Here is a 19,745-nt window from a genome sequence, read left to right on the forward strand (position 1 = left end):
TCGCCCCAAAGTATCCTAAACGGTGCTTCACACAATCAGTATGAGTAATCACATGTTAACGCGATGACATTAGCCTTAGGCCTACAGCACAGTCGACCTTTATGCCGTCTTCATGCCAGATTTATCAACGACAGGTTTCATACTATTTATGTGCTCAATTCTCTTGGATGGCTAAAAGCAGCATAGTGGAGACCTTTAATTATTTACACGGTGTTTGTAAAATCAAGCCTTTATTTCGTCTCTCTCTCTCTCCCCTCCCTGTTTTGCAGTCCCCCAATAGCCAGAGGGCACAATCACACAAGCAGAAAGCCAATCAGCGAGCTTATTAAACATGACACTCACTGAGCACACTCAATATAGACGAAGGGCACAGGATCTAACGTCGACGTGCCAATTAGAAAAATCAGATCAATCATAGCAGTCAATGTGAGGACTTTCTCACTTTTTTTTTTAACCCCCCCCCCCCCCCCCCCCCTCTCTCTCTCTTTTTGCCCCATCATGCACATGATCTCCTCTCATCACTAAACCCTCCAGTCTCCTTTGAAAATGCGTCTCAGCTCCACGCACCAGTGCTGCTGTTGCACACAATCACACACAGCTTGGTACAAAGTAAACAAGGAATAGGCAGTTGCAGTCCACACACACACACACACACAACTCCAGAAAGCTATTCATCACAATTTAGCCACAGCATTAGACATTGAGGGACAATAACACCCCTCTCCAGAATACCATCCACAACGCAAACAGCGACACACTCCCCCTCCCATGACACTCATTTTCCTCTCCATTTGTCAACAGACTCTCTTGCACGTTTTAATTCCTTCTGAGCCGTCATCTGTCTTTTTCTCCTCCGAAACTAGGCTACGCCATTCAAGTCAATTTTAAAGAAAAACAAAAGTCAATGAAACTGAAAAATGCCTCAGTATGTTTTTGTTGTAATGACAGACTATGCATTATATAACTTTATTACAGAATACAGCCGTAATGAAGCGTTTCATCTGCTCATCTCTCATGTGAAGTGCTTTTGATGTTTGGCACATTTCTGATTGTGTGCAATAGTTAGGCGGCCGTGACGAGATTTTAAAGAGATTTTCACACAAATAGGAAAGTTTTCTCATTATCACAGAATATGACCAAAGGTACTACTAAAACTGCAGTGCGATAATTAAAGTAATTAAGGTTATTATAAAAGCACCAATTAAGTCTAATTATGACTTTTTAAAATGGTCATCTTTTTAAAATGTATTCTATGTCTCAGAAATATAGAAAGATTCAAGTATTTTACACTTTCTGAATGTCGGTACAAAATATTATGAGCCCTTCTAATTCCATATTCCTGTACGAGTTGAGATTGGGGAGAGAGAGGGGAGTGAGAAAATGTTTACCTGTCAGCTCAACCTCCCCTGATCCTCTTTCAGTAATTTCAACACCTTCAATCACATCAGAGCCACCAATGAAGTGCTGCAGGGGGTAGAAAATGACTTTTTAAGGTCTTGTCAAAGGCTTGTTGAGACATAGTAATGGACCCGCAAGACTGGTGATGATGAAAAAGAGAGACCTCCTGACAAGGATCTAATTTCAGAGCCAGTGAACAGGATGCTGTAGGCAAAACGTTGCTTCATGAGCGCCAAGTAATGAAGAGCACCAGCACCACCTATAGACCGCCAATGTATAGGAACACATACCACACGCACAAGGACTCTGAATAAATAGAAAATGTATACAAAATGTGAGTGCCAGTTTGTGTTATGATGGTGCCGATGCACCATGGGGTACATACACCAGCCATAACATTATGACCACCTGCCTCGTGCCAATCTAGGCGGATACAGTCCCACTGCAAATTGGGAAGCTCCCACTCCAGCTGCAGTTTTGGAGAAGCTCTGATGCAGCTTTCCATCCATCACAATCCCAAGCCTTGTCAAGGTTGATGAAACTCCCGACACATTTTTCTGCTTGTGCATCAACTTTAAGGACAGAATGTCCACTAACAGACCTTTCCCACACACGAGCAAAGAGGCACTAGTGGCTTTAAAGTTGTTACTTACCATCACAGCACGGTAAGTAACAACTTACCACAATAAAAGCAACGTGTTAAATGAGATCAATTAAATCCACATTTTTAATTCTGATGCATGTCACTTGCTTCCAACCACAACACCTGCTTCATCCAGATTTGGGGAGGGAGGGAGGGGGAGAGAGAGAGAGAGAGAGAGAGAGAGCGAGAGAGCGAGAGAGCGAGAGAGAGAGAGAGAGCGAGAGAGAGAGAGAATCAGTCATAAAGCATATCTAAGGATTGAGAGAAGAAGCTGTAGTATAAATGACCCATGCAGATTGTAACCGCCACACAAAACCAAGTCAAAACACGGTGCCACCTTTGAAACACCGTTATCTAGTTGGACGTATTGAGATATTCACATGTCATTTTCAAATAGCTTAAGTTCTTGCGCTCACGTATCTTCTAAATGAGTCCATCATAGCCTAAGAAAAAAATGTTCTGACTACTGGGCTGCAGAGCGTTCATGTATCTGGCTCCTCTTTTATGTGATCGGCTTCCAGCTTGTACACATAAAGACCTTTTTCTTCATACGTTGTGTTGTAATGTGGCGGTGGAGGAGGTGCTGGTGGTGCGTTCACCACCTGCTGCAGGAGAGCAAACCCAGCACTTATTGTCTCGGTGAGCCTATCCAGCGTATTGGCGATTCTCTGGAAGTTGTCGGAGGCCTGCTTTTCGGCGGTTTCCAGAATCTCGACCAGTTTCCTTTTCATACGTTGGTCTTCTTCCAAGGCGTTCTGCCACTGGACCTTGGGTGTGAGTCTCCTCTTCAGCCTCTCCGGCCGGTGTCGCTTCGGTTTAGGCTTTACAAAATAGACACAAAACAAACAAAAAAACAAAACAAAACACAATATTGAAAAAGGCCAACTTACAGAAGTATTGCAGTGAAAATTAACTTGAAACAAGTGGGAAAACAACTTAGTACTGGGGTAATGTGTCTTACTTCAATTACAAGGAAACATTTTTGACTGGAATCGAGAGATGTTATTGTAAAAAAAACCAGAAATCCAGACTTTAGGATTATAACAGTATGTTATAACTTTATAACTGAATAATCTTTCAGAAATAAATACATACAGGAAGCAGGTCTTTCTTTGGCAGGTCTTTATTCTCCTCCACGGTGGGCTCCTCACTTCCACTCACTTCTGTTGATCCGGTACCGGTACCGGTGACTCCCTGCGTTGACGAGGGCGGGGAAGTCGGGTGGTGAGAGGGCGAAGCGTCCAGGTCGGCACTCGAACCGCCCCACAGCTGCTCACAGAGATCATAGTACAGCAGAACCACTCGGCCGTATCCATTCCTGCGCCCGGAGTCAGTTGCAGTTCGGTATTTTCCTCTGACCGCCTTCAGCTTCGTCGTGAGGATGGGTCGAGTCACATCATGCTTTCGATGCGGGAAGTCCTCGGAGGTCTCTGCGGGGTACTGCTCCAAAAACAGCGTGAATATGTCCAGATATTTCGACTGGCACGATTCCCAGTGGACACCTTCTTGGGCTTTATTTGCTTTGTACTCTAATGCCACGTTTAAGAGAAGCTCTGCTTCTTTATCACTCCAAACAAACGAGCCATGCGCCATTGTGGCCGAAAGATCAGTAAATAACTCGCGCTACTGATGACGTCGTACTTTTTATAGGATTTTGATTGGCTGGCATGGCTTTCATGCTTCTCGTTACACTGCCCCCTACAGGTGTGGCATGCTCATAGTGGCTGTGAACCAGGTGTACATGTGGGTCAGTGTAAATTAAGTTTAATTTTGTAAACGGAGAGGGAGGGATGTCCGTATTTGTAAGAAAATACGAATAAACGTGGCCTCAGTTATGGGAGGGTGGGGTAGTTTATACCTTTAATATCAGGCTATTTCCTTTTTGCCAGAGTTTATAATTAAGGGTGGCACACATGACCCTGGGTAACCTTCCACTTAGGTTGCTATAGGTTTTCACTGCTCAAAGGCCTACTTTTATGCACAGAGCTTATCTCCATACATTCACAAGTCATAAACTTTATGTATCTCCATCTCCAGTCCCTGTATACTATCCTGTAGGATCTCTGCAGGAAAACAGAACTGGAAGTTTGTGATCTCTGCCTCCTAAAGCCATCACAAACTGCAACGACTGGATTAGCTTTCCATCTGATAACACCTTGTCTGTTTCTTTGTTGTCTCTGTACTGTCATTTTCTTTTACTATCCCGTAACCACTCACTGTAACAGCATGAAGCCAGCATCACTGAGCTGTTCCCCTTCAGTCACTGATGTAAGATTGTTGGTTTTTTTTATAAAATTGTCATAACATTGCCATTTTAAATAGCATTGCATTATTACATCTGAAGGAAATAAATTCTCTTGATAATTTTGTTCATCAAATAAACAGCATGTAAAAATATATATTACCCTTTACTGCATTGTGAACAAAGCTTTACTGCCACAGTGAGTGAGACATAATGATAAAGATGCTGGATTGATAGGACAAGTGTTTAAAATGCTTTAAAACGACTCTAACTGGTGTCCGGCAGGTTCCGGACCTGAAGTCTGGAAGCTTAAAGCTCAACTGAAACACTTTTTGAAGGTCTTTCTCTCAGCTCCAATCAGCAGTAGATGTTTTTGTTCATGAGAGAGAAACTGCAACCTGGAGACTGCACACAACCCGGATTTTCTAAATAATTTATTTCATTCAAATGCACTTTGTAGAGGACTACTAATGAAGCCTGGCGACATTTTCCAAATCATGTCCCTCTGACCTTTGTGCTTTGTCTTCAGTGTCTGTCAGAAGGACAGGTTGATGTGGTCAGAGAGAGAGAGGAAAAAGACATGGATGACCTTGCCACACCAATGATTAAATGGGGTGATGTCCCAGTCTTCAGCACAGGCCTAAGCCCTGGGGGGACAGCTTGCTTCGGGGTGAGTGAAGGCAGACCTCAGTTTATGGCGACACATGTTCTGAAGTGTGGCTACTATGAATAAATGGGATTTGTCTGAATCAGTCTGCTGGGGCTTATGATGGTGTAGTGGATAGAAGTTCTGCAATACACCTAGAATATCCTCATTTAAATTATTTGCTGGGGTTTATTGAGGTTTTCCAAGGACATATATGAGGTTATTTGATGTCTAAGATCAGGGAAAGTACTTCCTATAGGTGGATGAGGCGCGTGCCGAGGGCCTTCAGGCCACCAGGGGGCCCCCAAAGCTGTATATGCAGCCTCACCTGAGAAGAATTACAATTACCTGTCTTTTATATGCATGTTTATCAGGTGTTTATTTTGTCCCCTATATGCTAATATATATATATGTATGAATGTATAAAAAATTGTTACAGTTGGCGTTGTCATTTATAGATTATTATGCTGCCTCTACTGCTGAATCAGAGATGAATCTGTTCTTCAACAAAACATCTTGGAAGGACCAGTCCTGCTTTAACAAAGATCCAGTTTTTCAGTGCCTCCACATTAAGCAGAATTAAAGCAACAAGCAGAGTTGTTGTCCCCCAGGTGGCGCTGCCTGTGATCATACATGTGCTTTTTGAGCCTGAGTGGAGCAAGTCCTCCTGATTTGAACTTTGCACACAGATGGATGCATGAATAAAATCTAAACTGTATTTCATAAAATAAATTAAAAAAGAGCTCCCAAATTCAATCACTTTTCAGATTCACTTCTCTCCATTGAAATTCAGTTTTACGATTCAATGTTTTATGCCACACATACTGGACTCTGTACGAGGCTAAACTAGTCATACACAGATGACAAGAAATGGCTTTTATGACAGTAATTACAACTTTTACCTGGCATAACTCCTTCAATACAAATACTAAATGGAAATACGATGTTCCCGGTGGTCAACTGGCCGGCTGGCATCCCGGTACAAATACCAGGGGTCATCATGACTTTATTGTGATTCCCATTCAATAGATTCAATTTGAAATTAGACCATTCTAATTGAGATTTATAGAATTCAAATTCACTTCCTGCTGGACCAAAGTTTATTCCAAATCTATTGAAGGTTGTTTACCAAGCAGAAATGATGCTGCATTCAAATTAAAATAGGAAAGTAGATGAGAAAACAAGGAGGAAGGAAGGAGTCCAGTCTGCTTTCCTTTATTGCCTCCAGCGGCAGGACAGTTCACCTGTCAAACATTTTCACCTGCGTGACTGGACGTCCTCTTTTAACAGGAACCTGCAGGAACCTCCGTCCAGGTGCCCACCACAATACAATATATAATAATGCTACTCCTCATATGGTAATTTAAAAAAATGATGGCATGAGAGTGATTTTTGTTTTTTGAATTTTTATTTATGTACAGGTAACCACCTATGAGGCGGAAGCAGGGCACTACGTCTGGGGAAGCAGGGGCCGACGAGGCTGGTAATATTGGATCCGGCCAACGAGGTCACGATAAGAGCGGGTGGGGTCAACCAAAGGGCTTGGTGCCCGGGGAACGTGTTGACCCTCACTCCTGCTCGGACCTCGTCCCCGTGGTCTTTTCCTGCCCTAAAAACAGAAAATACATGAATAACTAAGTTGATTTTTTTTTTTTTTTTAAACAAACTCTTGAGCAGTTTTAGTGACGTCTTGTGAACATTAATGAGTTTAAGGTGAGGAGAGACTTCATACATTGTTGTAGGCGGTAGACCAGCCCGGGTACTTGGCCTCATGGATCCATGCCTCGACCCTTGCTGCCTCATAAAACTTGCCCTGCTGACGTCGTGACAACGACCTCCACTGTGGACAGACGACAACACATTGTCAGCACACACACACAGACACACAAAGACAAGCCAGCTTCTAGACATGAGTAATGAATTTGTTTCTCTAAAATGTAGGAGCAGACAACTTACCCTAAGCATGCCCAGCTGTGTGGCAACGACGGGCCTCTGGTCTTTAAGGAAGAGCATGTACGCATTTGATGGTTTTTTTGCGTACAGCCCCCCATCGCCATCGTCGTTGCCACGCTTTCGTTTTCTGCAGGCACCAAAAACAAACGTTCAGCAAGCATTCAGGAAGAACAAGCTGAATGTCATGATGTTCATGCAGGTACAAACAGCCAGAAGTGTATTTAGAGCCAGAAGTGGAAAGTGAACTCACCTTGAAGGGCCGCTGACAGCAGGAGCAGGAGCGACACTCTGTGTGAGGTCCACAATCCACTGTAGACAAAGGAAAAGTGTTAAATGCACAAGTTCCACAAGTTGAGAGAGTGTTAAGATCAACACCAGGAGACACCAGATCACTTTGATTGATTATGAGGCAACACACACGTGTAGTGAGGTGATATTTAAAGGCTAGTTGAAGGAGGAAAGGTCAGTTTTTGTGGACTAAAGGGTTACATTAAATTCAATGTAATTTGGATCAAAAGTGATTTTTTTTTTTTAAGCATTAATTAAAAGAGATGTATTTCATCAATCACAATAAACGTTTAAAACTCAATGATCAACTATCAGTTGTGGACATTTAATTTATATTTCATCTCCTGAACAGTCCCACATTGCTGTACATCTTTAACATCTTAACAACTGAAATTACAGTCCAGATCAACACCCAGATTTCTGGCCTGATTTGACGTCCTGCATGACATGGAGTCAAGATGAGCACTGACCGGACGGAGGACGACTGCAGCAGGTGGTATGGACGTCGCCTCAGGAGGCTGGAGAGCGACGTCTGCCTGGTCGCCTCCTCCTGTCAAGATGAACTCAAGGAGTTCGTCCGGGAAGGGTTCCTCCACAGTCGCTCCGCATGAGGGGTTACTGTACATTCTGGAGATGGAAAGAGTATTGAACATTAGGATGAGTTTCACAGTCACTTTAACGCTAAACATGTTAAAAGAATAATATGAACACTAATAGTTCTTAACTTCAGAAATGACTGAATTGATTATTTCACAGCAGTATATAAACACAACTGATCACACTTCTAATGAACATAAACCACAATTCAATAGCTGTGGCAACAACTAATGCTAATTAGACTAATGCTGATTAATACTTAACTAATGTATAGTAATAACTAAAATAAGTATACTTAATTAATACTAATTAAAGATAATTCACAGGAAGATAAATGTTTAAAATATACTGAATTACAACAAAATGAACTCACAGGCCCAAAAACATCAACAGCTCAGCCCTGATCACTTCGGATCTCAATTGTTTGTAAAAGTGGTCACACGCCAGACAACATCACAAAACCTTCGGAAAATACTCAATCTGTACTCCACTTTTTATAGACAAATGTAGCTGAGTGTTTAAACACAGACAACAAAGGAGATTAAACATAATTTGGACATTTCTGAATTAATTTTGAGTGTGGCTACCGCTAGGTGCTGGCTAGCATAGCCTCCATAGGGACACTGCCCAGTGAGTTAAAATAGCAATATCTCTTAATTTTTTCTATGAGCGTGTAAGAGAGAGAGAGGTGATACACATGTGTGTAATAATAACAATATTTGTGGAAAAAGTACCAGTAACAGTGAGAAAGTAGCCGTAAAACTGCAGGTGTTTGTATGTGTTGTCAGGGACACGTTCATCGCATGTTAGCTTTAGCAGCTAGCATCAAGCCTTGATGGATTTGTATTCTCAAACAAATGTTATTCGATAGTCGAGTGACCAATTTTTAAGGATATTTTAACTTACATCAGTTTTATAGTGTGAAATGATACTTTTCCCACTTTCTTAGTTAAAACTTGGATGTTTGCATTAAGTGACATAAGTTTGCATTAAGTGACATAAGTTAAAATAAATTGTAAATCTCAGTGCATCATCACTTACTTTGGTTGTTGAAGGCTGTAGGAAAAAACGGTGTGCTGAGAATCAAGTCTCTATAGCCCGTTTCCGCTCGTGTCCTGGACCCAACGCTGGGTGCGGTGACAGCTAGCAGCCTCAATTAAAGTCTAACTGTCACTTATGGCAGCTTCCGGAAGCTCCATCAGCGGTGATGTCTCGACAGTGAATGTGTCAAAAACATTGGTTTTCTGTAACTGCAAAGTCAAGCTTATTTGGGGAAAAATTATACTTTGAATTATTTATATATCTGCCATTTTAATGTTCGTTTAAAAATGGAAACAATTAAAAAAATTTCTAATTTTTAAGTTTGTTGATATATATGTATATATTGATAATATTATTTATATTAATTAATAATATGTTATTATATTAATTCATTGTATATAATTATTATCAGGTCATATTTACAAGATTGCTCTGTCAGGTAAAGGACCCGGCAGGCTGGTGTTTTGGATTAACTGGTTCCCGTGTAAACTGGTGAGCTACATATGGTATTCCAACCCCGAAAGAACTAGTGACTGTCATGGCCAGCGCCGTTTAAACCACATTTACAATAAAGTTTTGAAGTGAGTCTTATTTTAACATCTGCAATCACCACGAAAAGTAGTAGGTCACTAGTTAACAGGGACGCCAGATAATCCGAAACACCGGCGACAAGCGCGGCTGAACAAGTTACAGCCACACGTTGTTCCTGTCGATGAGCACAAAATTATTAATCCCTTTCGGTGGTAAAACAAAAGTAGAATAAAACGGAGGAAGGAAGACAGTCAAAGGTTACAGGTAAGACCGTTGTTGGTGATGTTTGCTGGATAGGAGGAGGTTTAACACTGAGTTTTCAGCAAATTAGTTTGTCATGCTTGCCTTGTATACATGTTGTCTGGATGGTTGGATTGGTTTGATTAATGGAAGTTGGATTATTTAAAATGAATATGTTACATGAATAGACAGCCTGTGGCCATGAGACTGACTGAGTGCCTGCCTGGGGGGAGTTGATGCTCTTTGATTGTTCACTGTAAATTGTCTCTCAGTATTTTGACTCTTAACATTATTTTGTCAATATTTAGTAGTACTGTAACAATTGTAGTGTGTATTATATAGGTCTGCAATTACACGTGTGAAGTATAAAGCTTTATTTTGAAGTGAATGTTAACTATTTGGCCTATTGATGTTCATTTTATACTATTGTGGTTGATCATTTATCTTAGTTTTGTTACTTTAACTTGTGCAATGTGTAGATTAATACAGAATCCCCCTTAAAGACAATAATTTGAAAATTGTGTACATGCTTTAAATGGGACACGGGACACTACAATGTTTAAGATAATAGTGGCTTAATTTTAATTTTGTGAATTACTGCAACATCACTGCAGTTATGAAATAGGAATATGTGCTGATGACAATTTTTTCTTGAAAACCTAAAGAGCTTTTTCTTTACAGGAGCAATTCTTATTCTTATTATTCTTAAATATTTTGGAGCTCCGGGCATTGAACCAGAAGGATCTTTCCAGCTTCATGGACCATCCCATTCTTCAGGACCTTCTCCTGACCAGGAAGCAGTAGGACCGTCTTCATCTGCAGATTTATAAGGTCAGTGGCCTGTTTTTGGTACAACCAGTATGAGGTACAATACAAAAAAAATATTAAGTCTTAAAAACACTCAGTATCTGTTATATTTATTGAGGTATGAAGGAATGTTGCTTTCCTTGTATTATAGTTTATTTCATCAGTTTAACTTGCCTGAGTGGCTCAAAATGAGCTTTTTAATTTTAAAATGTGAAGTAATCAAAGGAAAATCTAAAGGATTAGGAATCTCCCCATTATAGTTTGACAAACCAAGCTTCCCTAAACACCATCTCACTCTATGGACGAGTGTTTGCCCTGTCATGGATCACTTCCCTGCCTTCCCTGCAGAGGACATCGTCTAATTGTTGTTCCCGTGTTTGTTCTGTGTGGAGTTTACATCTTATTACTGTGCCTGTGTGGAGTTTGTGAGGTTTTTCTTCCACAAACCAAAAATGTAAATTTCAGGTTTAATTGATTTGTTCTCAAAGTGTGTGAGGATGAAATCCCCTCCGGAACTCAAACTTTATTTCACGCCACCAGGCCAAGTGACAGTTCGGGAGTGTGAACAATAACGGGAGTTTTTTTTTTACGGCAGATGAGATATTTTAATATTGCCGACTCAGCAGAGGTGTGGAGGAACGATGCTTCATGCTGATGCTCACTATCGTATCACAACGTGCTTACAAAACTGCAACACCGGACAACCTATGATAGTAACTAGTAATAATTATTGCAATTGTGACATTCATAGATTGTCTTTGAAAAACAGTCCTTTAAAATGTTTGATGGTTTTAGACCTGCTCATTGTTTCTAAACTGACATTTTTTTTATGTTTTTCAGACTCTGAAGAGATCGAGGAGGGGAAACAATCAAAAGCTGCAGATGGACTTTGAGGCAGTTTCACCTGTATCTCAGCTCAGTGTTGCTTTATGTCTCTTACTCTTAAGAAAGCTGTAATAAAAAAAAATCTGTGCTTTTGTGTTTTGTTTTTCTTCTCAATTAAGTAGCTTGGATGACTAACAAATGTCGCCCTCTCATGGATAAAGCGGTGGCGTACAAAATTGCAGTATAATGTACACATCATTGCTATGTGGAAGCTGTTCCAAACAACACGTGTTTTGTCCAGAAGATGGCAGCCTGCAAGGACAGATGAGTCAGGCAGGAGTCTGGAGTTTGAAGTTGTGTATGATGGAGCTGTGGGAAGCTGTCGTCTCCAAAAGGCTTTGATATGAAACTTCATGAATGCATCTTGGCCTTGAGCCAATTGTGCATTTGGTCCATGGGCTCAACATGTATGTAGAATACAGTGTTGATCGCAATTCACGCTGCACCGAAACTCAGTTCAATTCAAAAGTGAGTTGGTGTGAAAAAACAACAACAAAGGTCATGCAGATGTGAAACATGACGGACTCAGCTGGAACAAAAAACTGATTTCTTTCCTCCCCTCGGTGAGTGAAGCTTTTGCAGTTTGGGCAGCCGTCCAACAAAACAATTAGTAAGTATGGGAATCCCAGCTCTGCTCTCGTACACACCCCTCCCTCCCTCCCTCCCTCCTATCTCTATCTCCGTCCTCTCTCCCCCTCTCTGCAGCTGGCCCCGGGAGAGGGGCGGCCAAGTTTATTTTCTCCACGGTGGTCCCTTTGGGGTGGCGGCGAGGCCCCTGCCACACTGCCGCTGATGTATTAGGTGAGGGTCCTTAAAGAGATGTTGGGGGGACTCTTTTATTACCGCGGCAGTCAATCTTCCTGTTTTCCGTTAAAGGGTACCTCATAGTGTCCCGTGTCCATGAACAAAGTCAGGTGACAAGTGTGTGAAATTTGTCAGCAAAGCAAAAGTACAATTTGATTGCTGTCAAGACACAAAGATAACAGGAACACTTCAGTGGCAGTGAGAAAAGTCCAACAAAGCTACAGAAACTTTAGTTAATTGGATTACTTTTACTTTGTAAAACTAATATTTTTGGAGATGAGGCATCAACTGCATTAGAAACATTTAGATCATTTCCACTGGATAATGAAGCAACATGCTGCATTTTAATTTTGTTTCATTGAACTCTGGTGGGAAAATCAAGGCCTGTTCTCTGGTTGACCTTTAGGTCTACGGTCCGGTTCCCATGAATGATAATATGATTTACTTTGCTTTGGAGAACTGAAACCCTGACACAGCAACACAGAGGTAATGGGTATAAAATGTAATAGCTGCAAAGTAACTGGTGTGGCATTCACAAACTCTGTGCAGCAGCATAAAAGAAAACATAAAGGAGGAAATCTGCAGCTCAAAATACAGTAATCTCAGGAATTACTGAGTGTAGGAATTACTCTGCAACTGTGCAAAGAATCCCCCCGGAATTAATAAAGTATTTCTATTCTATTCTATTCCATATGAATTCAAAAACAGCAGTTTCCGCCCAATGATAGAGATAGATAGAAACAAGTTTCTGAAAACAGGTTTTTCTAGTGTGTCTGACAGTGCATCCGCATAGAAATACAGAAACACACAGTTTATACAGGAGACACATGCGTTTATAAAGTTATTGCTGGCTTGACTGTGGTTAGAAACTACAGCAGGGACAACGAGAAGGATCAATATTCACCCCAAACAAAAAAACAATGACATTGAAAAACTGAAAAAGAAACATAAGTCGAGTAAACAGATTCCTAATGGCGACCAAAACCAAAAAGCCACACTCAGAACGGTGGTGACTACTGCTTGTGTTTTCACAGAGCTTGGCAAAGGGTGGTAGAGTCACTCGGGTTGTGCAGCGCGGCAGCGTTTCTTCCACAGGTTTCCCCCACAAGGACGGACAGGGAGGACATCCAGGATCCAGCAGCTGGAGAAAGGAGACGGCCCCAGAACCTGCAAGTAGACAATAATACACAGATTACACACTGAAGCGAGAGAGGCCATCATATTCTGTGGGACACTCATGAGAAAACCTTAAATGTAAAGTTTCACTGCATAGTGGTGTAGCGGTTGGCATAGAGATAAAGTCACCAGCTTGAATCTACGTTCAGTTTTTCTGTGAGCGGTTGCTAAATTCACTACAGTGCCACACATATTTCTATTTTTTCATGTTATATGCAACTTAAATTACTTATTCACATCTATGTTTGTTGATAATGAAGAATTCCCTTATGATTATGTTTGTGTTGACTATATTAATGTGGGAACATGTGCCACGTTTGTTCTTTTCAACTTCGATAAAGTATACTGACGAAAATAAAAAGAGGATCCTTCCTCCCTGTGGCCATAAAGCTATATAACTCAGTTAGTATTTGCTGTGTTTTCTATTCAATGCACTCTTTATGTGCATATCACTGTCATATTACGATTTAAAATGATGGAATTTGTATGTGGTCTTGTATGATATTTTAAATGTGTGTGTGTACTGTCCTGTAATAAGACAGGCGGCAGGTCCAGACATTGATCAGCTGATCCAAAACTCCACGTTGCTTCATCCACACACCATTAACCATGCACACAAACAGACAAAAAAAAGGATGTTGGACATTGTGCAAGTGATGAATTACTGACCAACACCATCAATCTCCCCGCGGCTGTCAGGGCCACGGTGTCTTTGCCATTCAAGCCAGGTCCAGTTTCTTCTGTGTTTCTGACAGTTTGTCCTGCAGCCGCTTCTTCCTCCAGTCCAGAAACTTCCTCCTCATCCGGTTCGCCTGCCAGCCGGCCACGAAGCCACAGGCGAAGGACACCGCGACAGCGACCTGAAGCGTCCTGTCTGATATGTCTGCCATGTTCACCTCTGTGCGCGGACTTGACGTGCAGTCAGCGCTCACGTTTGTGTAGTCGCGTGTGTGATTCAGACCAGGAAGAGGGAGTCACGTGGATTCTCGCGATACTACAGCAAATCTCGCGATATGAGAAGTAAAGTTTATTTTTACTCGCTTGTCAAATCAAATCCAGTCAAACTTTATTTAGAGAGCACTTTTCGTACATACATGCAATGCAAAGTGCTTCACATAAAAGAGAAAAAAATAAAAATAAAATAGAAACAAGCGCACGCGCACGCACACAGCCACACCCAACCACACACACCCACACACAACCCCAACTGCTAGCAACAGAATATAAAAACTGAGATAAAAATGATCTAAGAATTATACTCATATCTATGCTTGTACTCACATGTACACGGTGCAAAGGCAGCAACATAGACACTATCCAGGTGCCATTGCAGCATATATGCATGTAGAATTATCTTGCATTAAACACTGTTTGATTAAAGCTTGGGCTTTAAGTTAAAGCCTGGGCTGCTGTTTCTGTAGGCACAGCCGGAGTTACAGTCCTGCGAACGAGCTCACCATTAACTCAGTTCTGTGGACGAGCTCTACACTGGGAGAAGACTGTAAGATATGCTGGATTTATAGGAAACCTCTCACAGAAACTGGCTGTTAGAATTAATTTTTTTAACCATGATCTTTCTTGATTTTCTGCTGAAGCTGTATTAGAGCATACTCTTCCGGTTGGACGGTACAAGCTGGGGTTTTAAAATGTCCCCAATGTGGGACCCGTGTTAAAAAAAAAACACCGCCTCATGTGGATGACAGGTCAAAAACAGCTCGTTTAGGTGAACCGGTTTCATAGATAGTACAAATAAATAGATAAATAATAAATCGCAATCTGATAATAAACCCGTGAGTCACATACAAATGCAACAAAGAATGAATATATATCGGCAGGAGGCCAGGCAGGGATCAGCAGTTCTTTTCATTTTCATGCTGAGACAATGGGGGGTGTTGTCGGCAGCTGCTGAAAGTAACTAAAAAAGTAACTTGTAATCTAACTTGGTTACTTAAAAAAAAAAAACTAATCAGTAAAGTCACTTTTTAAAGGACCAATTAACCTCGTATGCATGTTTTTAGACTACGGGACGACATTTGTGTACCCTGAGGAAACAAACACACAAATAGGGAGAACATGTAAAGTCCACACTGGAATGATCTGGAATAATTCCAAAAATTTAACATATTTTAAATGAATAATAACAATTGATTTGATGTAGGTAAAATTAAGCTATCTAATTGAATTAGTGAAGTTGGTCAATGAAATGCAAACATTTAATAAAGCCCGCTGAGGCCAGAAACAGTGCAGGAACACAGAAGTACCTCACACACAGACACACGTGCCATATTTCAGATTGTTTATCGTACTTAGACAAATGTATAGAAAACACACCAAACACTTGAGATTAAATGAACAGCAAATACTCTGAGAAGCACTTTGAAAAGTTAAAAAATGGCATATTTGACCACAATGTTTACAAGTTGTTTGTACAACAAAGCAAAAGTGTATTTGGCAGCTGTATTGTCCTGGTCTGTTCAAAAAAAGCAGTGTAGAGAGAAAAAAAAATCATTAATGCTTCAGAAGTTGAACAAGATCATTTGCTGTTTTGGGATTTTTTTTTTACAACCTTGAGATTAAATTCTGTGTAGTCACAATGATATCTGAACTCAAAATGACTCAAGAATATTTTAAAAAAGACTCATTTCAACTCGTTTTAAGTCCCACAAAATGCTGTTGAAATGTTTCAATGTGGTTACAGTGTTCTGTATTGTGGTTGTAGTGGCAGTGATCGACTCAGTCAGCATCTTATTGTGTCAAACTCAGTAAAAAACCAGTGAAGTCAATATTTTACAAAGGAGCTTTTCCCCCCCCCAGACAGTATGAGCACCATGGAATCACAGGCACTTCTAATTGGTGAAGCATCTTGTCATTCTCGTTTTGACTAAACCTAGTCTTTCTGTAATACATCTGCATTAATCATGGAGAAAAAAAAAGACTTTTAAAAGGGCTGAATAGATTGGAATTGACAATGGTTTGAACTCTACTATCGTTAATGGTGCATGCAGCTTCACAAGAAGTTTCTTTTGTGTAGAGAAGCGTTTTCTTTGACTGCTCATACAGGGAGACTTAAAAACCTTTTTCACAAAATTGCACTGCAATTGTGCGTATTTGGTTTAGATTTCAAAATAAAACAGGAACGTAATACCGTGGCTGCTGGTTGCAGTCAAACATGAACACTTTGAAGCAGGAATGGACAACTTTGATCAGTGTGAGGGCAGAAAAACTAAATCATTTTCACTTTGAGAAGGCCAAATTCTTGCAGAGCACCTTTAACACAATGACATATTGTGATTAATCCATCTTGCTTTTTACTTTTTTTTTTTTTTTGGTAAATTCTAGTTCATCTAGATGTATTTTTAAGGTTTAATTTTGCAGAGTTATTTACAATTAAAATGTGGTTCAGATTACCGGCCTCTGCTCATAACCCATGTAACTGATATCATAAACATTTTTGGAAATTAGCTTGCAGGCTAGTAAAGAATGGGAATTACTGACACTTGCCCATGTCTGCTCTAGATCTATAGAAAAAAACCCAATATCTTCTCATGTCGTCATGAGATAAAAAAAAAAAATACAAAGTAGGACACATAAAGAACAGTGAGTTCCTTATGATCCCTGCTTGTGGAGGTATTAGGAGGTGAATGTCTGTGGCTACGATCAACACAAATACACGACGTTGACAGTCATACAGTCATGACAGGTACATATTTCAATATGTACTAGCTGCCTTCAGTCGGGATTCAAAGTATTTACAAGGTAATGCCTTCCAGGTATCTAGAAAACAAAGACGGGAAGTTAAATAACAGCTTTAGTAGTAAATACCCATCGTATGCACAGTGACGATGTTGCGATGAGTCTGGCTCAGAGGTTGCTCTTGACTGTTCAGAAAGCTCGAGGGGATTTAGCAGCGGTTCAGCTTTGAAGGCGAGGCGACACACTGCGCCGTCACATCACAACCGACTCTGTCTGAGCCGGTCGATGTGGTAACAGAGTTTGAGCGCAGGCCCCAGCTTCAGTCCCAGATACTTCATCATCATCTCGCTTTTCAGCAGGAGTAGAGCGTCGCCGTCGATTTCCTGAAACGCGACACGAGAGCGCCGTGACCAAAACGCACGACATGTCAAGCTCATTTCATCTTCTGATGAGGCTTTAAACACTGAGTCCTGCATTGCCTGGGGGAGGCAACAGAGGTACTTATTGGGAGTCAAACGCTTCACATCTTTGGGACAGGCTTTACTACGTTTAAAAGATTCTGTACAAATATTCCTTGATGGAAAAATTGAGCTGCAGGTCAGAACATGTCTAGAGTAAACTTCTTGAAAGCAATACCCTTTCTAACACCCATTGCATTTCAAAATACCATTCCAGACCATATCCCAAGCCAACGACATCAAGTGGACTTACATGCTTCCTGAAGGTCTCGGCATGGGGTCCCAGAGCTTGAGGGTCAGCGTCTTTAATGAACCAAACCACGTCTTCTACACCCCAGCTGGACGGGTCCTTACCAGCGGGGCGCTTACTCTCACCGGAGTCTGGGCTGTAAGCTGCATGGCCAGTGAGCACAGCAGAGGAAAGATTTTATGCTCAAGCAAACTCAAAAATACGTTGAGCTCCAGAGAAGAGAATCACCAAAGAAATAAAATAAATAAATATCTATATCTATATATAGATATAGATACATAGAGAGATAGATATAGATATAGATATAGTTATATATAGATAGATAGATAATTGATAGATAGATATAGATAGATATATAGATATGGATGGTAGATATAGATATATATATAGATATAGATATATAGATTTTCATTTTTATTTTAAAGACTGGAAATCAGCAGCCACATTATAAGACTTTTGTTTCTTTGTTCAAATGCTCGATAGTGTTGATTTTTGACAAACAGTTAAATTGCTGTGATATTTGTGTTGATGCTTCTCAGATTGGTGCAGTTACAGGGTTTTTGAACACCTTTCCATTACACAAAGTTTAGGGGAAATAAATACTTATAATTAATAGATAGATAGATAGATAGATAGATAGATAGATAGATAGATAGATAGATAGATAGATACATACATACATACATAAATACATCTAGGGTAGAAAGTTTGTAGGGAAATAGGAAAAAATGTGACTGGCTTCACCCATGAACCAGTTTAACCCACTAAGACAAGGATCAATATGTATGTAGTTTTTATTTGGAGAAATACACATAGAAAAAGGTGACATTGGATCTAAAAGACGAACTACACAAAAGCTCATAATATCACAAAAGGAGGCGAATATTACTCACCTGCTGAAGACACTATCACATAAAAATCTAATCAAATTAACCTGCTACTGTTGTTACACTAAGGGTTTCTGAAGCATAGCTTAATGTCCAGGTGTAAATATGTGTGTTTTAATGAATGTCGTAGTTTTACTCTTATACTATTGATATTGATCTAGATTTGCTGGGAACAGGCCTCCCCCCTCTGACCTTATAAAAAAAAAAGAGAGAGAGAAGAAAAACAAATAAATAAAAGCAGCCTCACCATTTCTGTTTCCGTCCTGAAAGCTCGCTGGGCTGGACGCTTGCCTGCACAGGCCGATGGGAGTGGAGCAGCTGCTGCCGCGGTACGAGTACTTGTTCTGGTACTGTGAAGTCATGAGGTTAAAGGCAGAGTCGGTCGGGTCGACAGCGTAGCGCTTGGAGTCCAGCGGCGGCTCGAAGGAGAAATCACCTGGCATCGGTGTCTCTGCTGGAGAAGAAGAGACACAAGTCGGCATTTATGAATCATTTAACGGGATTTTTACATACAATATTCAACAGCAGTTACACGTTTCTATGAAGAAGTAATCTCCAGGTTTAGCAGTGTTTAAAGCCATGGCTGCTTGTGACAGTGTTTGGGAGAAGAAGTAAACAATTCCTCGGAATCTGTTTGCCTTTGTGCCAACAACTTTTCAGCTCATCAATAATGCAGATGCCTCCTGGTTTTTTCCAGAGACACAAGATCATGGATTTACCTGATTTAAAAGGTGGAAATACTCAATTGAGATGATGAAAATGTTGAAATTATTTCATTATTTTCAAGAAATATCCATTATGTGAAAAACAAAAACAACAAACAGAACTGGTTTGTGTTAACTGGTATACATTCCTTATTGTAAAGCCCATAAAGAAGCGCAGTAAACAGTAAACCCTCAGTCATACGTGGTTTCAACATGCAGCATGAGCCGTTTCCCCATCCAGCAGCAGACGCCGCCATCATTGGTGTATTTAGAGCACAAAGCAGAAAGACGTCACGCTGACACTTGTAAAGACAGAAACGCGTATTTTAGCCCTGAAGAGAGGCTAAAGGCGGAGGCTGAGAGAAGAGCTGAGTTATAAAAGCAGGCCACCAACACGAGCTGGGTGCGCATCATGAATGGGAAAACATTCGCAAATATCTGTCTTGTTTTCCAATGTGACTTCATTCGCCACAAACTCTCCCGACATTTAAAAACCGCTGAT

At 40.7% G+C, this 19,745-nt stretch overlaps 3 protein-coding genes across 3 annotated transcripts in view; all 3 read right to left on the reverse strand.

The window, feature by feature from the left end:
• Positions 1-2,407: 2,407 nt before the first annotated feature.
• LOC308143319 (uncharacterized protein) lies at positions 2,408-3,634 on the reverse strand (the record flags this gene model as incomplete). Its single annotated transcript, XM_080514059.1, has 2 exons — positions 2,408-2,862; positions 3,137-3,634. 2 exons carry the CDS (start codon positions 3,632-3,634, stop codon positions 2,524-2,526), a joined length of 837 nt encoding a protein of 278 aa, XP_080370185.1. The 3' UTR covers positions 2,408-2,523.
• An 8,925-nt stretch (positions 3,635-12,559) lies between these two features.
• On the reverse strand, positions 12,560-14,194 carry lnc.lemp (lncRNA encoded micropeptide). Its single transcript, XM_080514537.1, has 2 exons — positions 13,921-14,194; positions 12,560-13,242 (listed from the first exon to the last, which is right to left on the reverse strand). The coding sequence occupies exon 1, from the start codon at positions 14,139-14,141 to the stop codon at positions 13,971-13,973; it is 171 nt and encodes a 56-aa protein (XP_080370663.1). The 5' UTR covers positions 14,142-14,194; the 3' UTR covers positions 12,560-13,242; positions 13,921-13,970.
• A 3,007-nt stretch (positions 14,195-17,201) lies between these two features.
• scml4 (Scm polycomb group protein like 4) overlaps positions 17,202-19,745 on the reverse strand; it is a gene marked incomplete at both ends in the record, with an annotated part of 3,719 nt that continues 1,175 nt past the window's right edge. Inside the window, 3 exons of the mRNA XM_080514060.1 lie at positions 17,202-17,327; positions 17,656-17,795; positions 18,787-18,993. Of these exons, the coding sequence (XP_080370186.1) occupies positions 17,202-17,327; positions 17,656-17,795; positions 18,787-18,993 (473 nt within the window). The remainder of the gene's footprint in view (positions 17,328-17,655; positions 17,796-18,786; positions 18,994-19,745) is intronic.

Source organism: Blennius ocellaris (assembly GCF_963422515.1).
Source record: "Blennius ocellaris genome assembly, chromosome: 18".
Lineage (NCBI taxonomy): Eukaryota > Metazoa > Chordata > Actinopteri > Blenniiformes > Blenniidae > Blennius > Blennius ocellaris.